The sequence below is a fragment of the Magnolia sinica genome, chromosome 13 (genome assembly GCF_029962835.1).
Source record: "Magnolia sinica isolate HGM2019 chromosome 13, MsV1, whole genome shotgun sequence".
Taxonomy (NCBI): Eukaryota; Viridiplantae; Streptophyta; class Magnoliopsida; order Magnoliales; family Magnoliaceae; genus Magnolia; species Magnolia sinica.
The window spans coordinates 19,237,259-19,255,048 of NC_080585.1; the positions used below are offsets into that span (position 1 = coordinate 19,237,259).

General features: G+C 39.3%; 1 protein-coding gene and 1 long non-coding RNA gene across 3 annotated transcripts in view; both read left to right on the forward strand.

Annotated features, from left to right (window-relative positions):
* LOC131223094 (BURP domain-containing protein 3-like) overlaps window positions 1-14,104 on the forward strand; it is a 56,383-nt gene extending 42,279 nt beyond the window's left edge. For both annotated transcript variants that reach the window (XM_058218385.1, XM_058218386.1), the window contains exon 4: window positions 13,181-14,104. In XM_058218385.1, coding sequence (XP_058074368.1) covers window positions 13,181-13,873 — 693 coding nt within the window. In that variant the 3' untranslated portion in view covers window positions 13,874-14,104. The remainder of the gene's footprint in view (window positions 1-13,180) is intronic.
* LOC131223097 (uncharacterized) lies at window positions 12,217-13,177 on the forward strand. The gene is made up of 3 exons (XR_009160287.1): window positions 12,217-12,268; window positions 12,343-12,454; window positions 13,092-13,177. It is a non-coding gene; the product is annotated as an uncharacterized LOC131223097 (long non-coding RNA).
* Window positions 14,105-17,790: the final 3,686 nt, after the last annotated feature.

Consider the following 17,790-nt stretch of genomic DNA (forward strand, 5'->3'; position numbering starts at 1 on the left):
GACCATAGGGACGGACGGTTCAAAGGTCAAGGCACTTGCGGTGTGTCATGAGGACACTTCGTCATGGAACCCCAGACACATATCATTCCAACTACTGAAGGTGAAACCAGGGTCTGTTCCTATCTGTCATTTCCTCCCTCAGGATCACATCGTTTGGGTCCAAAACTAGCAAGTCCTTTTTCAATCTAGGATTACATATACCTTTAGGTTGAATATGTAGTTGGTGAATGTTGTGGTTTATATCATGCTTTGTGTGCTCATTTGCTGTTTTTATTTTCTTTTTTCTTTTTTCATTTTCATGAATATGATATGAGAGAGATTTCCGTATGCTTGTAAGGCTGTTGTGATTGATGAATAATAGCATGTAAATCTCTCTTATGGTGTTTAATCTATGAGAGATCAGTCTCTTGTATACAAGCAATCCATTCTAAGACTCCTACCTAACTGAAGAAATCCAGAAACATAACGAGAGAGAGAGAGAGAGAGAGAGAGAGAGGCTGTCACCCAAAATCGTGTCAGCCCTTTTCAATCTATTGTTTATTTATGGTGATTTTACAAGAGAAGAAGTGTTGAAGTAGAAGGAGAGTAAAGGAAGAGTTAGAGAGATAGATAAGATGAAGAACTCTCCATATATTTGGTATCCTGATCGGGTATGGAAGACTTCTCTCCACACGTGTGGGCTCAGTGTATCCTTATCACTAACTAATCAAATTACGGGCCTGCTTGGATTGGAGTATATTCTACGGTACCGCATTAAAAAAGTATATTTATTAAAGTTTCATTTACCGGTGGCATGAAATCAGCCATAATGGCCATACGTTTGTTGCGGTGTTTTGAAACCACGGAAGGGCCTGTTTGGGAGTGTGGATTCGGAACCCCTGATTGGAAATCTTTCTGTTATGTTTGGTATCTTGGATTCAGAATTCCTTGTAATTCAAAAGTAGTTTGAGTTTAATTACTAAATCAACTTTGATATCTCTAATTAGTATAAGTATGTAATGTTAACTTTAATATCTCTAATTAGTATAAGCATGTAATGTTTGACACAATGATTGTCATGAGCTGGTTGAAATATATACTTTCCCCGAAAATGATGAAATTTCAAGTATTGGATGGGCCCCAAACACAAGGTCACATTTGAGTGACTAACCAATGATTTTTAACCGTTGATTTATATGTACAATATTTGGACGGCGCAGATCATCATATTAAAGTAATTATAGTGATACAATTGATAATCTAATTGTTTTGGGATATTATCAGTGGGGCATGTGCCCAATGGATAGATAGTCCAGTGACACACGTTACACATGCAACTCTTCAAAGGATTTTAGATGTAATCTAACCTTTTACCTTAGATTTCAAACCCCCTCAAAGAATTCAAATTACATGGCCTAGATGTATTTAACACTAAGGACTCATACGCTCGTTTAAGTTTTGCAGTTACAATATAGGTGGGACCCACCTTGATGTTCGTGAGAAATCTGTTGATGCAGAAATTTGGGTGACCTTCCCTGGACTTTCAAATAAAATGAAAATAAAAAAAGAAATAAAGTAGCTTCTCCTACTCTAAATCATAAAAAACTAATTCCGGTTTGGCTTGTGAGAATCTGTTATTTTAAAGTTCTGACAGTCCTGATTACTTCCGGCCTCTGATCGGGACTTATCTAGTCCATCTTGGCTATGAAAGTGTAAGCGACGCCCTACATCAGTCTGAGTGGCCAAAGTCAATTTAGAGGCCCTGTTTATTGATAATGGAACAGATTACCAATGCGCAAGATTCGGTAAATTTGAGGGTAATTATCTGGTGATATTCAAATGGTTATATGGTACAACATGATAGGAAGATCCTCACCCGTTGATCGTGATAATATTTTCTGCCTTTTTTTTTTTTTTTTTCTAAATTAGCAATGATATATTTTCAGTGAATATGGACCACTGCTGTATTATCTCCTTATTTATTAATCAATGTTTTAGGAAAGATTTTCACCATAATCTCCAATTTCAGTGAGACCCATCATACAAGCGGTTTGGATTACTGATCCATGGGCCCAAATCTACGGAACCTTGCATGTGGAATGACCCTATAGTTTCTCTCCCCTCTTGAGGCAGTTGTTTTGCGTCATTGATCTGGGACCTGCCTCGTATGGGCCTAACTGGGCCCCACCCACTAATTAGATGGGCCGAACTTGAATTCCAAGCTCATTTAGTTACCAGATCTGACTCTGACATGACATGAACCTGACCCGTTGACAACCCTAGATCTAGCTTTAGATCCGAGGTCTTAAGATCATTGGTCAGACCTCATCCCATCTCAGCCCATCTATAAATAATAATAATAATAATAATAATAATAATAATAATAAAATTAGAATCTTGCAGTTTTCTGAGTTTAGTGGATTTTAACGCTTGCTTCTAAGGCCCAGTTTTTTATGGGCCTAAAACATGGAACTAAACACTTGAAATGGGCCATCAAATAAGGCCCGAATCCACTAGGAGATGGTTCTGGCGTTGAAATTCGGCTTTTTTTTTTAATGTATATAAGGGATAATGGGCTGGGTTATAATCAGAACAGAATAACCATGGCAAGACCGTGAAAGGTTCAGTGCTAGTATTCGGTTCCATCCGGCCAACCAATGGTCCTAGTTCACTCGGGTGCTTTTTAGACATGTTGATGGTCTAATCATCGATCTGCACCGTCCATTAGGTTCAACTAACTTTTGATTAGCTATAGTCACAAGTTCATGTTGACTGGAGGGTGCTAAGCTGCTGATGTTGTACTTTCTTTTATAACGGTAGGTTTGCCAAGGTTATGGATGGAATGGTTATTTTCATTAGATGGAAATAATTCCTTCTAAGCTGTACCGATGTTAGTTTTTAAATGGGGTGACTCTTCACCCGTATGGACAGCCAAGTTGTGCAGCAATCTAGACCGTCCAAATCACTGACCGAATTGTCGATCCCACATAACCAAACATTTCACTGAGATCTCAGCCATTTGATATTTTTAATTTAAAGTTTGGACCAATCATTATTTCACATTTAACCATTCATTTGATAACCATTAATTAGATGGCTAGGATTACTTGAGCGTTCTGATTTTAGAGATATGATCCATCAGAAGTTGGCTCACTTATTTGGACGATCTGAAATGAATTGGCCTACAAATGTCCACCGTTGAAGATTTAAATGAGGAAATCTCTGCTTTGGACCACAAGCTATAGTCCTCCCTCTTTATAACTTGCTATGTGTATGTGAAATCCAACCCTTCATAGAGGTTGGCCCCACCACGAGGATTAACTAGCCCATCTATTCATCAGGTGGGCACACAATAGGAAACAATTTCTAGACATTGATGTATAGAAAAATACAAATGTGATCCACTCAATGAGCGGATGTGGCTGAATTTTGCACAAGGTTATCTTCATGATGGGATCAACTTATTAGACAGGTTGGATGTCACACTTAGATGAAACATTGGAAGTTATCTCTGGGTGGACCCTAACAAATAGTCCAACCGAGTGGACTTCGGACCTTTTTCTTTTTAAAATGATTTAAAACTAACGCAGGAATTGAGCCAAAGAGGAATCTTTCAGGCCCATTCCACTTTTCGATTTTACAATTTTACAATTTTGTCCATATTTATTTTCAGTTTTATATTAGATCCCCTTCTCCAAAAATCATACTCCATCATTGGACCACAATGTTAGCTTAAGTTTTCGTGACATACGGAAGAACATGATGAGGTCAATTGCCGTCTTCCTCAAGGATAACTGCTCCGAATCCACGGAGCTTCCTTGAGCTCCTCACAAAGACTTCTCGAACTCATGAAGAAAAAAGTATGAAAAATAGAAAATAAATTCTATAAAATTCATAATTAATTTAAGGATAGTAAGACACGGAAGAAGTTTTGGATCTACAATTAACTCTGAAATTTCAGGCTTATTTTCATATTGAGAATTGGTCTAAAAAGTTGACCTAAATTTGTGGATCCCACTGTGATGTGCATAACATATCCACTCTGTCCATCTATTTTATTAGAAGATTTTAAGGTCTAAGTCCAAATTTTAGATTGATGCAACGCTCAAGTGATCCATACCACACGAAACAATGGCCTTAAATGTCTACCATTGAAAGTTATTTTGTTCATTGGGCCCACATTGATGTTTATTTGTCATCTAACTTGTTCATGAAGTCATAAAAACATTGGTAAAGGATAAACACAAATATCGACTTCATCTAAAACTTTTGAGGGCCACACATATGTTTATACACTAAGCATTCAATTTCCACTGTTTCCTAGTCCATTAGAGATATGGATCTATCTCATTTTTTTATTCATGCCCTAAATGAGGTTGACATATAGAATGAATGATGTGGCTAAGCCACGTACATCACAGTGAACCCTACATTCATTTGGCCACCATCCTCAATTCTGGCGCTTGAGAGTTAAGCGGTTAACATCTGCAACAGAAACTATGTATAAGGACTCTGGGAAGAAAGCTATGATGGTGCGAGGACGTGGACGTGGACGAAAGCTATCCACACAAGGTAAGGATAAGGATAGCTTTCGAATTACCAAAAGGAAACACTGACGTTGATTTCCCTGATGCATGAAAAATCAAATAGCCCAAACGTAGCTACAGTAGAGCCCGTGAGCTTTTCGGTATATGCCCGCGTCATTAGTAATGATGACATCACTACCGTAATAAATATAGACAGGCATTACAAGGGAAACGGATACGAATCATTTTATGGCTTCATCCCAACAATGAGAGGGATATAAATTGACGCGGATTTCCTGCTAAACCCTTTGGCGGGAAGTTCCCAGGAAACTTAGGTAGGGCCTACTGTGATGCTTGTGAGAAATCCACACCGTCCATCCAATTTTTGAGATCATTTTAAGAGTTGAAAGCAAAATTGAGCAGGATCCAAAACTCAAGTGGGCCGCACTAAAGGAAAATGTGTGCAGGGAAATTCCCACCGTTGAAACGTTCCTGGTGTCAACAGTGATGTTTATAAGACATCTATACCATTTATAACGTCGTTCATATTGGGATGAAATGAAAACACAAATATTATCCCGATTCAAAGCTACTATGGCCACACGAATATTTCAACTGTTGACGTTCAATACTCACGTTTTTGCCCAACTGAGTATTGGACACGGCTCATTTTTGGCCTTACATCCTAAAATGAGCTCACAAAAACAGATGAATGGAGTGAATTTCTTAAAAACAACACCTCGCACCCACCTAAGTTCCCAGCGAAGGAACTTCCTGGGGAAGGCTTTCGCAGGGAATCCCTGTCGGGATATAAATATCAGGTAGACCACACCACAGGAAAACAATAGTAATTGGATATCCACCATTAAAATCTTTCTAAGGCCCGTTATACTTTTTATTGGACATCTAATATTTCTTATTTGACATCCAATTAGTTGATTACAGGCCCAAATGAAGGGAAAAAACAAATATCAGCTTGATCCAAAACTTTTATGGCCTCTAGAAAGTTTTTAATGGTGGACGCTCATTCAATACGGTTTCCAGTAATGTGGTCTACTTGATATTGAGATATACCTTATTTTTGGTCTTATACCATAAATGATATGGAAAAATAGATAGATGGCATTGATGAAGCACATCATGGTAGGTCCATGGAGCACCCACCACCAGCCATTGGCTAGTCGCAGGGAGAGTAGCCAATCCGTTTCCCATTGTAATTAAGAGACTCAACAACAATGGGAAGCAGATTGGCTGGTGCACTGCACCATCCACCTAGCTAGTGTGGGTACCTGTCGTCCTACAAGCGCCTCCAGTGTGTGGTGGTGGATCTGTCGCATGTGGTGGAGTAGTTGGTAGGATTAGAAATAAAGAAAAGTCTAGAAACAGAGAAAGAGTGGAGACTGCTGAAGAAGAGAATGTCGGCCACACACGCATACATGCAAACAAAGAGAGTAACGGCTAATCATGGAGAAAGAGGGTGGCTGATACATGGCCATACATAGTTGCTTGTAGTAGCCTACTCATGTCAAAATTTTAAAATAGTAGAAGTGCCTCCTCACTAAAATGTACACCACTCATGGAATTGAGCATGTAAAATCTAAACTATTACTTAACGAGCACGCAAAGATATCTAAATTTCTTCACCATTTTATATTGCGTATGAAATTCCTTTTAATGTCCTTTAAAACTCATAATTCAAGACTATATATCATGAAAAACTAATTGCATAATATAATTGTCCATGGATACTTGCCTTACCTCCTAATGTTTTCTAATGAAACATGCCAGGATTATAGCCACTCCATTGGGGCTTTTTCCAATGACCCAAATTGATTATGTGATAGTGCTCCTCTCTCGCATAGTGGATTCCGTGAACCCTTTTGATTGAATATTTTAACCCTTTGATCATACAAAGTTTATAGAAACCCTTCAAATTCAAAGTAGGATCACAAAACCCAATTGAGAGCTTCTACTTGTTTTCTATCCACAATACAAGTCAGGCACATTACATGAACTGTTTAGATTGTGGAAAGATGACTTAGATTCAAAGGCTAGAGTCTGGAGTGCAAACATCTAAGGGCTGTTTAGTAAATTCACAATCTAAGCCACTCAAGGCACCTCAAGGTAACTCGAACCAAGCTGGCTACCTGGTTTGTCACTAAGGAATTACTTGTAAAACGAAAATGGAGAAGAAGGGATTAGAATCGTAACCTCCATCTAGAGCTAGACATATATCCTTAAACTAAGATGCTATCCAACAAGTTTCTACTTAGTTTTGTATTTTATATTCCTTATTCATCTTTTAAATATTTTTAATTCTTTTCTAATCACTTATTTTTAAATTATAATTATCGAATATCAAGTTGAGTTAGGTGCTGTTGATAGATGTCTTGAATATGTAAAATCAAGAGTTTGTCAATGACTACTAGTTCAATGCCATCAAGCAAGCTTCGATGGCGCCATTGAAGTCCAAATTTCCTCCATTGATTACTGGATTTATTGGTGCCATTTTTCTTTTGAGGCCTCCTGACCTAAGCAGAATATCAAGCTAAGTCCAGAGCATAGATGACTGATGTGATGACTGATGAACAATATTCAGCACTGATTACTCTGTTGAGTTATACTTTTGTAACAAAAGTGCACAAGATTTCAGTCTTTCGGGCACGATTGAAATATGTTGAAGGGATGCGTCACCTTAGGTGATCATGTCCTGAAAATCAGCGGAAGAAGGTGAGAGGAGACCCACCGTTGATTCTCACTTGGGCCACCTCAGTTGCAGAGGACCTTGATTTTACTACAGATTCTTAGTCCATAGCAAATGGGGGACCTGGATTGTCTGGATTCCATATAAACAATACGATGGAACCCCACGCAAATTATCAAGGGTGAGTGTCCCCTCTGTTTTAGCCCAACTGAGTTTCTATTTAACTGATTTTTAGGCCCTTAAGGTGTATCGTGAGGTGAAGGGCTCAGATGTCTCGAATATATCAGGTGGATCCCATCAGCCCAGTACTCCTAAGCTCATGGTTGCACTGGTACCACTAGAGCTCACTTCATTGTAATATCATAATGCAGTGGGACACGCATTCTTTGGTCGACGTGGGAGATTTTTTGACGTGACAGTGATTTCCTCGTGATTTCCATCCACACAGGAAAAGCTATACATCATGTCCATCGCTACAAACCAAATTCAACAGCGTGTTCATGTACAATGAATGTCGATAGGCCTGGCCCAGTCCATTTGCAGCCATTGAGATTTTTTGACGTGATGGTGATTTCCTTGTGATTTCCATCCACACAGGAAAAGCTATACATCATGTCCATCGCTACAAACCAAATTCAACAACGTGTACATGTACAGTAAATGTCTATAGGCCTGGCCCAGTCCATTTGCAGCCATTGAGAAAAAAGATCTTGAGGTTGTACTTGGATCAATCCTCCATGGACATGCAGGCCTGGGTACGTGGTCTTTTGAAAATTCAAAAGCCTCTCTTTTAAGATTCCTGTTCAGAGCTTTCTTCCAAGAGTCCATTGTCCCATCAGAATTTTCTTCCAAGATTCCTTTAAGTCTCGTCAGAGCTTTCTTCTGAGACTCCTTGAGGACCCAGTAGGAACGCATAATTAAATGATATGAAAGTACATTTAAGTGGAATTAACATTATTATATGTCCGGAAATACCATGGAATTTTGACCCTCCAATCCCATGTTTGAGATTAAATTCTTCCTTTTGGATGAACATTGTATTAAGTAAGATCTATATTTGGTGGACCTTGGAATTGTAATTAACGGACCAGATTTCACGATTGATGCCGGTCACCTATATACATATGTAATTCAATTATGGTGTGCAAATGGCATATATGGATGGACAGCATGGACAAAACACATACATCAACTTGAGGCCCACATATGTAGTAGATTTCGAAATCCACCGGAAATCCCACCATATCTACTATCTTCTATTGCGATGACTTCAAATTTAACTTGAAGAAATCCTTTCGGAAAAAAAAATCACGACACAAAGTGATAGTATAGCACCATGAAAGTAGAAATCACAAGAGATGGAGAATATCTGATTTTATTTTATTTCTATTTTTATTTTTTTTACACACGCTCCCACACACTCACACTGTAGTGGAATTTCACCACCTATGGATACCCAACCCTTGACCGGGTGTTGAAACTCCTAAGAGTCTACCACTGGAGCAAGAGTAAAGATTCTGAGAGAATATCTAATTTGAACAATCATTAAATCTTCCTTATAAGCCTTTGAATACTCAATGAATAAATTAGAAAACTCTGAGATACACCTTAATCTCAATTACACTCATATTTATAGCCTCTAGTAGAATTACAATTGGAATAAGTATAATTTTGTGTAATTTCGTGCGATACTTCAATTGCATTGATAGACTATCAATTGCATCGAACTACTTTAATGTCATCGAACTAAACATAAAACGTTCTACTGGTGATATGAAACAGCCCTTGGATGCTATCAAAATAGAAGAATTCTCATGTACATATGGGCACCGGAAAGCTTTAGGTGCACCATGGTGCTTTTAGACACACGACCGTCCTATTGCCAATATATTAACGGTATAAACAATTATGCAAGTCTACATTGGCCACCAAGAGAAATTCATATCAATTGTCCAGTAGATCTGGAACATTGATATGCTGGGCACCACCACAGATGATCATCCACCTGAATATTGATCCAAGGCAGTTCACTTCGTGGCCACACATGCATGTTAAACGTCCATCAACGGATCTCTTTGATCATTTTCATACACATGACGCTCACACGATGAAGGTGAATTCACGGTGGGGCATACCCTATGCACCACCTAAATCATATCAATGTGTGCAGCGGCATTTTGGACCCCATTATGGTGTATTAATCATGTCGTACTTGACGGCTGCGCCATGGGCTTTCGGAAGTGGATTGGCTAGTGTACCTCACACCTGTTATATAGCTAGAGTTGGGCATCAGACCAAGTCGGATCGGATTTGGTCCAACCCGATCAGGTTCGAAATTTGTAGGTCTTGACCCGAACCCGATCAGATTCGGGACCGGATCCGAGTCATTTAACTCGAACAGATCCTAACTATTGCTGGCCTAAATCGATCCGACTCAGACTCGGTCAGGAAAACCAAGTCGGATCGGATTGAGTAACGTTTGGATTAAAAACTGATGGATGGTGTGGATAAACCAAAAAAAAACTTAAAATGGGCCCCACATAATTAACTCAGTAGGAAAAAACAGACGCTTGGCTTCTTGAAGAAGCTTTACCCCAGATAGCTTCTTGAAGAAGCTTTACGCCACAGAGGCTTCTTGGAGAAGTTTCGTAACTCCCAAGTATAATGTTCGGTGTTCTGTGGGGCCCAACATGATGTATGTGTGTCATCCATGCCGTCCATCTATTTTTATATATCATTTTATGATATGAGAAAAAAATGAACTATATCTCAATCTTAAGCGGACCACATTACAGGAAACAGTGTTGAATGAATTTTGACCATTAAAAACTTTTTAGGGGCAATAAAAGTTTTGGATCAAGCTTATATTTATTATTTCCCTTCATCTGGGTCTTTATGACCAAATCAGCCGATTAGATTTCAAATAAACAGTACAGTGGGCCTTCGGAGGATTTTAATGGTGAATATCTATTCATTATTGTTTTGTTGTGGTGTGGCCCACGTAAGATTTATATCCTATACGTTTTTTATCAAGCCTTGAAATGATCTGTAAAAATGGTTGAACGGAATGGATGAAACACATACATCATGGTGGGGCCCACAGAGCACCGACCATCAGCCACAGGCGGGTGTACCGTGTACTTGCTCTATAGCTATCACCAGCTAGCCTACCTAGCTGATCTAGGTACGTGTCGTGCGAAGACGAGCATTGACGTGCCTCAAGCTCCAAGTTGTACAAACGATTCAAAGGAGATCCACGTTACATGACCCCACAGTGATGTGTTTACTATATCTACACCGTTCATCTATTTTTAGAGATCATTTCGGAGCATTATCCAAAAAATGAATCATATCCAAAGATCACCTGGACCACACCATAAATAGCAGCAGATATTATGATTTTCACCGTTAAAAAATTTGTAAGGCCCACCATAACGTTTATTTTACATCCAATCTGTTCATAAGGTCGCAAGTACCTGAAAAAACATATTTCATAAGGCCACAAGTACATGATTGAAGAGAAAAAACAAAATTTCATATTCTAATGACCCTAAAAAGCGTTTCAATGGTAGACGTTCAATCTCCCTCTAGTTTTTGCAGGGTAGTCTAGTTGATGGTTAGATCTGCTTTATTTTTTATCTCAAGCATTAAAATGAGCTTGCCAACTGGATGGACGGTTTGGATATAACACATACCTCGTGATCAAATCCACAAAACTTGCTAACGTTACCTGAGTCTGTCCGCTTCTCGCCTTTTTCTTGCTAACTTTCTCAGTATATCTCTCTCCAGCAACTAAGTGCAGGCTCCAAAACCTCCTTCTCGCCTTCTTCTTCAACCGAAATAGAGAAGCAAATATAGAGAGAGAATCTATGATATAGAAAGATGGAGAGAGATAGAGTAATAGGGACGAGCTCAAGTGTATATTGGGCGGGATTTTTTGGCGCCGAGGCGAAAGCTTAGGCGGTAAAAGTAAAAATGAAATATATATATATATATATATACACACACACACACACACACACACACACACACAATATATGCGGTCCGGATCAGGTCGGTCCGAATCGGATCCAATCGAATCGGGTTTCGGATCGAGTCGGTTCGGAACAGGGACTATCCAAATTCGACTTGAAAATAATTTGGATCTGGATTACTCTATCCGATCCTGACCGATCTTGACCATCGGTTCTGATCGAATCAAGTCGGATCAGGTCTGATCGGGCCGGATCCACCGGTTCAGGTATGAAATGCCCAGCTCTATATATAGCTGCTATATTGACGTTAGCAAGTTCTACAGGTTTGATAATGAGGTATGTGTTATATTCAAACCGTACGTCCATTTGTATAGCTCTTCTTAAATCTTCAGACAAAAAATAAGACATCTAACTACCAAGTGGACTAGACTGCAAAAAGCATTGGGAGATTGAACTTCTATCATTGAAACCATTTCTAGGGTCACAGAAGTTTTGGATCAATATGAAATTTGTTTTTCCTCTTTAGGTCTTTGTGACATTATGAACTAATTAGATGGAAACTAAACGTTATAGGGCCTACGAATTGTTTAACCATGAAAAGCATTATCTCCGCTGTTATTCGTAGTTTTGTCGGGATGATTTTTGGATATGATTCATTTTTTTTGGATAATACTCTAAAATGATTTCTAAAAATAGATGAAAAGTATAAATATAATAAATACATCACTGTAAGGCCATGTGGCTTTGATCTCCTTTGAACTGTTAGTACAACTCGGAGCTCGAGGAGTGTCAGAGCTCGTCACCACACGTACATACAGCAGCTATAAAGCTGGTGTGAGGTACACCAGCCAATCCCCTTCCAAATCTTATAAATCAAGCTCACCTTTCTATTCTATGAACCACATCAACTTTCCATCTTTCTCTCACAACATGGATAGATGTCTGTCTTTCTTCTCCTTTGCTGGACTAGCTTATCTGGTAATAACAGCTCCTTATTTTCAACTTACAGATTTTTTTCGTTTTCTTACTTTGGTGTTATTTGGATTGTGTTCATTGCAGAATCTGATTGCGTAATGAGTAACTCAGTATGCTAATCTTAGCATACCGAACAAATCCGATTTCGTTGATGGCTGGCTAATGCGCATTTTTAATGTAACAGCTCACAGCGGCTGCAGTTGGAAGCCATGAGACGTCACCATCCGAGGCTTATTGGCAGAAGGTGCTGCCAAACACTCCAATGCCAAGCGCTATACGAGATTTCTTCAACCTGGGTGAGTCAGGAATCAATCCTTGTTTTTAAATCTTATGGGTTTTTCCCACAACGGGTCTCGGCCCATTTTATCACATAGATGCTACTGTCAGAATGGAAGTTTAATGAAGTGCGGGCCACTCTGTAATTATGTTTTAATGATTTGGAGCGTTGGCACCGTGTGGTTGGCTAGATGGTTGGAATTTAAAGTGGTTGGACGGTCCTGATCTTTTGTCATGTCTTTCCTCTCAGTGATGGACCATTACTCGAATTTGTCTAAGTTGTCATCTGCAGCCATCAATAGGATGGTTTATCGGCTGGATTTTTGCAGTCTGACCCTTCCATGCGATGGCTAGTCAAATAAACGGTTCTGATTGCTGCACGCAGCATGTTTTACTGCACAATTCCAAGGATCTCAATGAAGCACATAGGTCATGATAAAATTGTTTTCCATCACAATTCACAGGACAAGATCATTTGGATCCCGAGAAACTCAACTGGTTCTCATTGACTCAGTGAGTTGTGAGTCTTATGATACGAATCAGCTTCTCGAGTTTAATAAACTCGGCAGATGTGTTCTGAGTCGACTCAGCCAAATTCTCTAATGATAATCATGTTATGACCACAACTTACTCCTGCTCTTATTACATGGACTGCAGATTTAATCAACGAGAAGACAGGCACCACCATTGACGTAGGGAAGGTCAAACCCAAGGGTGGAGTCAATGTGAACGTAAACCACAATAACTACCGTTTTGCAGCCCCAACAGATGCAGCTGATCAGCTCCGTGATCAAAAGGTCGCAGTCTTCTTCCTTAAGAAGGACTTGCACACAGGTGCTAGGATGAATTTAATCTTCCCCAAGGCCATTACTGGGTCCACACTCCTTCGTGGGTCACTAAGCGGCCCGCCGCTTGATGGAAAAAAGCTTCCTGAGATTATAAACAAATTCTCCATCGAACCCAAATCGCCAGAAGCTAAAGCGATCAAGAAAACCCTCCAAGCATGCACCGAGCCCGCAATCAAGGGTGAAGACAGATATTGCACGACGTCAATAGAATCCATGATCGACTTTACAGTATCGAATATCGGAACAGATGTCCAGGTGTTGGCGACGACCGTGGGAAAGGACACATCGAACCAAATGTACACCATTGCACCAGGGGTTCAAAAGATGAGGAGCCCAAAGTCAGTAGCTTGCCACCCCCAAATATATGTGTACCCGGTGTATTACTGCCATGAGACGCACGCCACGAGTGCTTACGTTGTCCCGTTGGTCGGGACGGATGGTTCAAAGGTCAAGGCAGTCGCGATGTGTCACGAGGACACTTCGTCATGGAACCCCAAACACATATCATTCCAACTACTGAAGGTGAAACCAGGGTCTGTTCCTATATGTCATTTCCTCTCTCAGGATAACATAGTTTGGGTCCAAAAATAACAAGTCCTTTTTCAATCTAGGATTACATATACCTTTAGGTTGAATATGTAGTTGGTGAATGTTGTGGTTTATGTCATGCTTTGTGTGCTCATTTGCTGTTTTTTTTTTTTTCATGAATATGATATGAGAGAGATTTCAGTATGCTTGTAAGGTTGTTGTGATTAATGAATAATAGCATGTAAATCTCTCTTATGGTGTTTAATCTATGAGAGATCTCTCTCTTGTATACAAGCAATCCATGTTACAAGCGAAACATCTATCTAAGCCTCCTAGCTAACTGAAGAAATCCAGAAATATCACGAGAGAGAGAGAGAGAGAGAGAGAGAGAGAGAGAGAGAGAGAGAGAGGCTTTCACCAAAATCGAGAAGAAGTGTTGAAGTAGGAGAAGGAGAGTAAAAGAAGAGTTAGAGAGAGATAAGATGAAGAACTCTCCATAAGTTTGGTATCCTGATCATGTATGGAAGACTTCTCTCCACACGTGTGGGCTCAGTGTATCCTTATCACTAACTAATCAAATTACGGGCCTGCTTGGATTGCAGTATATTCTACGGTACCGCATTAAAAAAGTATAATTATTAAAGTTTCATTTACCGGTGGCATGAAATCAGCCATAATGGCCATACGTTTGTTTCTGTGTTTTGAAACCACGCAAGGGCCTGTTTGGGAGTGTGGTTTCGGAACCCGTGATTAGAAATCCTTCTGTTATGTTTGGTATCCTGGATTCTGAATTCCTTGTAATTCAAAAGTAGTTTGAGTTTAATTACTAAATCAGCTTTAACATCTCTAATTAGTATAAGTATGTAATGTTTGACACAATGATTGTCATGAGCCGGTTGAAATATATACTTTGCCCAAAAATGATGAAATTTCAAGTACCGGATGGGCCACAAACACAAGATCACATCTAAGTGACTAACCAGCGATTTTTAACCATTGATTTACATGTACAATATTTGGATGACACATATCATCGCATTAAAGTAATTATAGTGATAAAATTGATAATTTAATTGTTTTGGGATATTATCAGTGAGCCATGTGACCAATAGATAGATGGTCTAGAGGCACACATGCAACTCTCCAAAGAATTTTAGATGTAATCCAAGTTTTTACCTTATATTTCAAACCCCCTCAAATAATTCAAATTACATGGCTTAGATGGTATTTAACACTAACGACTCATACGCTCATATAAGTTTTCAGTTACAATATAGGTGGGACCACCTTGATGTTTGTGAGAAATCTGTTAATGCTGAAATTTGGGTGACGTTCCCTGACCTTCAAATAAAATGAAAATAAAAAAGAGATGAAGTAGCTTCTCCTGCTCAAAATCATATATAGTAAGTCGAAAAACTAATTCCAGTTTGGTTTGCGAGATAGGGTTATTTTAAAGTTCTAACCGTCCTGATCACTTCCGGCCTCTTATGGGGACTTCTCTAGTCCATCTTGGCTATGAAAGTGTAAGCACGCTCTACATCAGTCTGAGTGGCCAAAGTCAATTTTGAGGCCCTGTTTATTGGTAATGGTACGGATTACCAATGCGCCAGATTAGGTAAATTTGTGGGTAATGATCCGGTGATATCCAAATGGTTATATGTTACAACATGATAGGAAGATCCTCACCCTTTCATTGTGAGAATATTTTCTGCTTTTTTTTTTTTTTTTCTAAATTAGTAATGATATATTTTTCGGTGAATATGAACCACTGCTGTATTATCTCCTTATCTATTAATCAATGTTTTAGGAAAGATTTTCACCCTAAGCTCCAACTTCAGTGAGACCCATCATACAAGCGGTTTGGATTACTGATCCATGGGCCCAAATGCACAGAACCTTGCGTGTGGAATGACCCTATAGTTTCTCTCCCCTCTCAAGGGTCAAGGCAGTGGTTTAGGGGCATTGATATGGGACCTTCCTCATATGACTATGGGCCGAACTTGGGCCCCACCCACTTATTAGATGGGCCGGGCTATTTTTTGGGTTGTTAAGTTGGCCACATAAATGAACCAGGCCTGGGCTGATCTAAACTTTCTAAAACCCAGCCACTCATAAGAAGCGCATAACTAGTAATTGAAACAATAGAAACCTTTGGGCTTGAGTTGTATTTCAATGGCTTTGGGTTGAGCCGATGTTTGAATTCCAAGCTCATTTAGTTACCTGAGCTGACTCTGACCCATTGACAACCCTAGATCCAGCTTTAGATCCAAGGTCCCACGATCATTGGTCAGACCTCATCCCATCTCAGCCCATTTATAAATATTAGTAATAATCAAATTAGAATCTTGCCGTTGTATGAGTTTAGTGGACTTTTGAGGCCTTTCTGTCCGTCAGAGCTAGCTTTTAGGGCCCAGTTTTTTATGGGCCTAATACATTGAACCAAAGACTTGAAATGGGCCATCAAATAAGGCCCGAATCCACTAGGAGATGGTTCAGCCGTTGAAATTCGGCTCATTATTTTTTAATGTGTATAGGGGATAATGGGCTGGGTTATTATCAGCACAGAATAACCATGGCAAGACCATGAAAGGTTCAGTACTAGTATTTGGTTCCATCCAGCCCACCAATGGTCCTAGTTCACTTAGGTGCTTTTTAGACATGTTGATGTGTCTAATCATCGATCTGCACCGTCCATTAGGTTCAACTCACTTTTGATTAGCTACGGTGACAAGTTCATGTTGACTGGAGGATACTAAGCTTCCGAAGTTGTACTTTCTTTTTATAACGGTAGGTTTGCCAATGTAATGGATGGGATGGACGGATGGTTATTGTCATTTGATGGAAATAATTCCTTCTGAGCGGTACCTATGTTAGTTTTTAAATGGGGTGACTCTTCACCCTTATGGACAGCGCAGTTGTGCAGCAATCCAGACCGTCCAAATCACTGACCGAATTGTGGATCCCGCATAACCAAACATTTCACTGAGATCTCAACCATTTGGTATTTTTAATTTAAAGTTTGGACCAATCATCATTTCACACTTAACCATTCATTTGATAACTATTAATTAGATGGTTAGGATTACTTGAGCGTTGTGATTTTAGAGATATGGTCCATCAGAAGTTGGCTTACCTATTTGGACGATCTGAAATGAATTGGCTTACAAATGTCCACCGTTGAAGATTTAAAAATGGAAATCTCTGCTTTGGACCACAAGTCATAGTCCACCCTCTTTATAACTTGCTATGTGTATGTGAAATCCAACCCTTCCTAGAGGTTGGCCCCACCACGAGGATTAACTAGCCGATCTACTCATCAGGTGGGGGACACAGTAGAAAACAATTTCTAGTCATTGATGTATATAAAAATACAAATGTGGTCCACTCAATGAGCGTGTGGCTGAATTTTGCACAAGGTTATCTTCGTGATGGGACCAACTTATTAGACAGGTTGGATGTCACACTGACATGAAACATTGGATGTTATTTCTGGGTGGACCCTAACAAATAGTCCAACCGGTTGGACTTCAGACCTTTTTCCTTTTAAAATTATTTAAACTAACACAGGAGTGGAGTTAAAGAGGATCTTTCATGTCCTTTCCGCTTTTCAATTTTACAATTTTACTCTTTAGTTCATTTTTATTTTCAATTTTATATTAGATCCGCTTCTCCAAAAATCATACTCCCTTAGTGGACCACAATGTTAGCTTAGTTTTTTTGATGCAGGGATGAACGTGATAAGGCCCATCGCAGTCTTCCTCAAGGATAACTACTCTGAATCTACTGAGCTTCTTTGGACTCCTCACGGAGACTTCTCAAATCCACAACGAAAAAGCAAGGAAAATAAAAAATAGATTCTATAAAATTCATAATTTGATTTATTAATTAAAAAACGAGTTTACACCCTTTTAATAGGAATACGTAGCCATGGAAGAAGTTTCGGAATTAAACTACAACAAAAACTCCTAGAATTCGCACCT